The sequence below is a fragment of the Lissotriton vulgaris genome, unplaced genomic scaffold (genome assembly GCF_964263255.1).
Source record: "Lissotriton vulgaris unplaced genomic scaffold, aLisVul1.2 SCAFFOLD_235, whole genome shotgun sequence".
NCBI lineage: Eukaryota > Metazoa > Chordata > Amphibia > Caudata > Salamandridae > Lissotriton > Lissotriton vulgaris.
The window spans coordinates 715,185-717,432 of record NW_028253230.1 but is presented as its reverse complement, the minus strand read 5'-3'; the positions used below and the strand labels follow the sequence as shown (position 1 = coordinate 717,432).

Here is a 2,248-nt window from a genome sequence, read left to right as displayed (position 1 = left end):
CTTTTTTTCCTCCATATATTTTGGTACTTAACAAATTAATTATAAGTTATATATTGCCCGATGAATAATAACACCAATTCATCACCATGTTGACCAAACCTTTCACCCACAATAACATATGCATGTGTAGTGCACCACTAACTTGATATTTCACAATTTGATGCTATTCCGTTCAACAGTTTGTGCTGTAGCCCTTTTTACAGAAGTCTATGGAAAATACATGAGTATTTTGCATTTCGAGACCCCTCTTTTGTTCTCAGGTCCCACTTGGCAGAGAACCCCAAAACGTTTCAGGAAGTACCCGAAGAGAATCTGCTTCTTTCTTTTAAAAGATACATGAAAAATTGACAAAAGCAATCCTCACTATAACTAGACATAGGTTTCAATATTCTCATCCTACAGTACACTATGGAGATATCAGCTAAAACATTTAGCATTCACAAACCCTCTTATTTAGTAAATCAGAGGGTTTGCAATGCTAAAAGCCTTTTTATAAAGTACAAACCTGATTTGGGAAATCATTTTAGATCGGTATTTGGAAGGGGCATGCTAAGGGTACCCCTTCCAAATACTGAATCACTATGGTATTTATACATTGTTTGCGATTACTTTTGGTTGCAAAACATTAATATTTTATCACCAACTCAAAGATGTTACTAACACATTCGTAAATTGTAAGGAGTTCACAATGGATCACGTATCCTTTATTAATATTTGGAAAATGTGGGGTAGACAGTGGTCCACGTGACCACTCCTTTCTCATAAATGATATTTGTAAAGCATTTAATTTTTCTGGGTCAATTTTATGTTGCAGTGAAGGAGTGACTATTTTGCATTGTAAGCAAAAATCAAGATGGATGTTTTCCACTGAAGTGACTAACGTCAAAGTCTGCTGCATCCTTGAGTTGCTAATAATCATGCAAGTTTAGGTTTCCTAATATTTTCCTCTTGTTGTTTTACATTGCAGGTCATTTAAAAGGGATATTGCCTTTGGTAGGTAAAATATGGCATCAGCAAACACAAGCAACTCAAGTACTCCTTCTTTCATCCTGATGGGATTTTTGTCGATCAATGTTGCAACAAATGTGTTCTTTTCTTTCCCTCTGTGTTTATTGTATGGCCTGTCTTTTCTTGGGAATGTACTAATTTTATTCATCATAAAGTCAGACAACCAGCTCCATACCCCCATGTTCCTATTGATTTCAATGCTTGCCGCAACCGATTTAGGAGAAAGCCTAGCAACTATGCCCACAGTGCTCGGAAGACTCTGGTTTGACTTCAGAAACATTCATTTCTATGTATGCCTGACCCCGATCTTCTTCATTCATGCACTCGCTCTGACAGGGTCTACCATTTTGATGGTCATGGCCTTTGACCGCTATGTTGCTATCTGTAACCCTCTACGCTATGCTTCAATCTTACATGCAATGATACCAAAAATTGGACTGGTGGCTTTAGCCAGAGGTATATGTTTTACAATTCCGTTTCCAATTTTTCTTACTCATCTACATTATTGTGATAATAAAAACCTCTACCATGCTTTTTGCTTCCACCCGGATGTGATGAAACTTGCCTGCACAGATCCACGGGTGACTAGCACCTATGGTGTTTTTATAGTCATGTCTTTCTTCCTAGATTTACTATGCATACTCTTCTCATATCTCAGGATTCTCAGGACTGTCTTAGCTATTGCCTCAAAGGAAGAATCAATCAAGACCTTCAGCACTTGTGTGTCTCACGTCTGTGTCGTTTTGATATTTTACACTCCGCTAATAGGACTGGCTGGTGTTCACAGGTCAGCGAATGTCGAGTCTCCTTTTCTACCTGTTCTCATGGGTCTTGCATATGCATGTATACCACCAGGGATAAATCCACTTATTTACAGCATGAAAACCAAGCAGATCTGGACTGCGATCCGCAAACTCCTCTGTGTGAACACAAGAAGGACCTTGAGTGTTACCTGGGATGCTGTGCTGGAATGATCTATATGATACGTTAATATGGATTTACAAATGAACCTTCAATTGTCTAAGCGCATCAATAGCTACTAACAGTGCAGCTATGATATTGCCTGCTTTATTAACTTTACATTTGACTGAAGAATTGCACATGGTCAAGAGACATGCTGTCTGCTGAATTATGTTTCTTAAAGTCTGAGCATATGGTTTACAACTGTCTTTTATCATTGAACTATCTGTCTATAAGTATCAGTGTTGTAAAAAAAAGTTGTGGCTGTATTTTTTTCAGT

At 37.9% G+C, this 2,248-nt stretch overlaps 1 protein-coding gene across 1 annotated transcript; it reads left to right on the top strand.

Moving 5' to 3' along the window:
• Positions 1-1,004: 1,004 nt before the first annotated feature.
• On the top strand, positions 1,005-1,982 carry LOC147661098 (olfactory receptor 51G2-like). Its single transcript, XM_086951334.1, has one exon. The coding sequence runs from the start codon at positions 1,005-1,007 to the stop codon at positions 1,980-1,982; it is 978 nt and encodes a 325-aa protein (XP_086807460.1).
• The last annotated feature ends 266 nt before the right edge of the window (positions 1,983-2,248 follow it).

Coding starts and splice junctions, on each gene's coding strand:
- LOC147661098 (XM_086951334.1), top strand. CDS start 1,005: ATGGCATCAGCAAACACAAGCAACTCAAGTACTCCTTCTTTCATCCTG.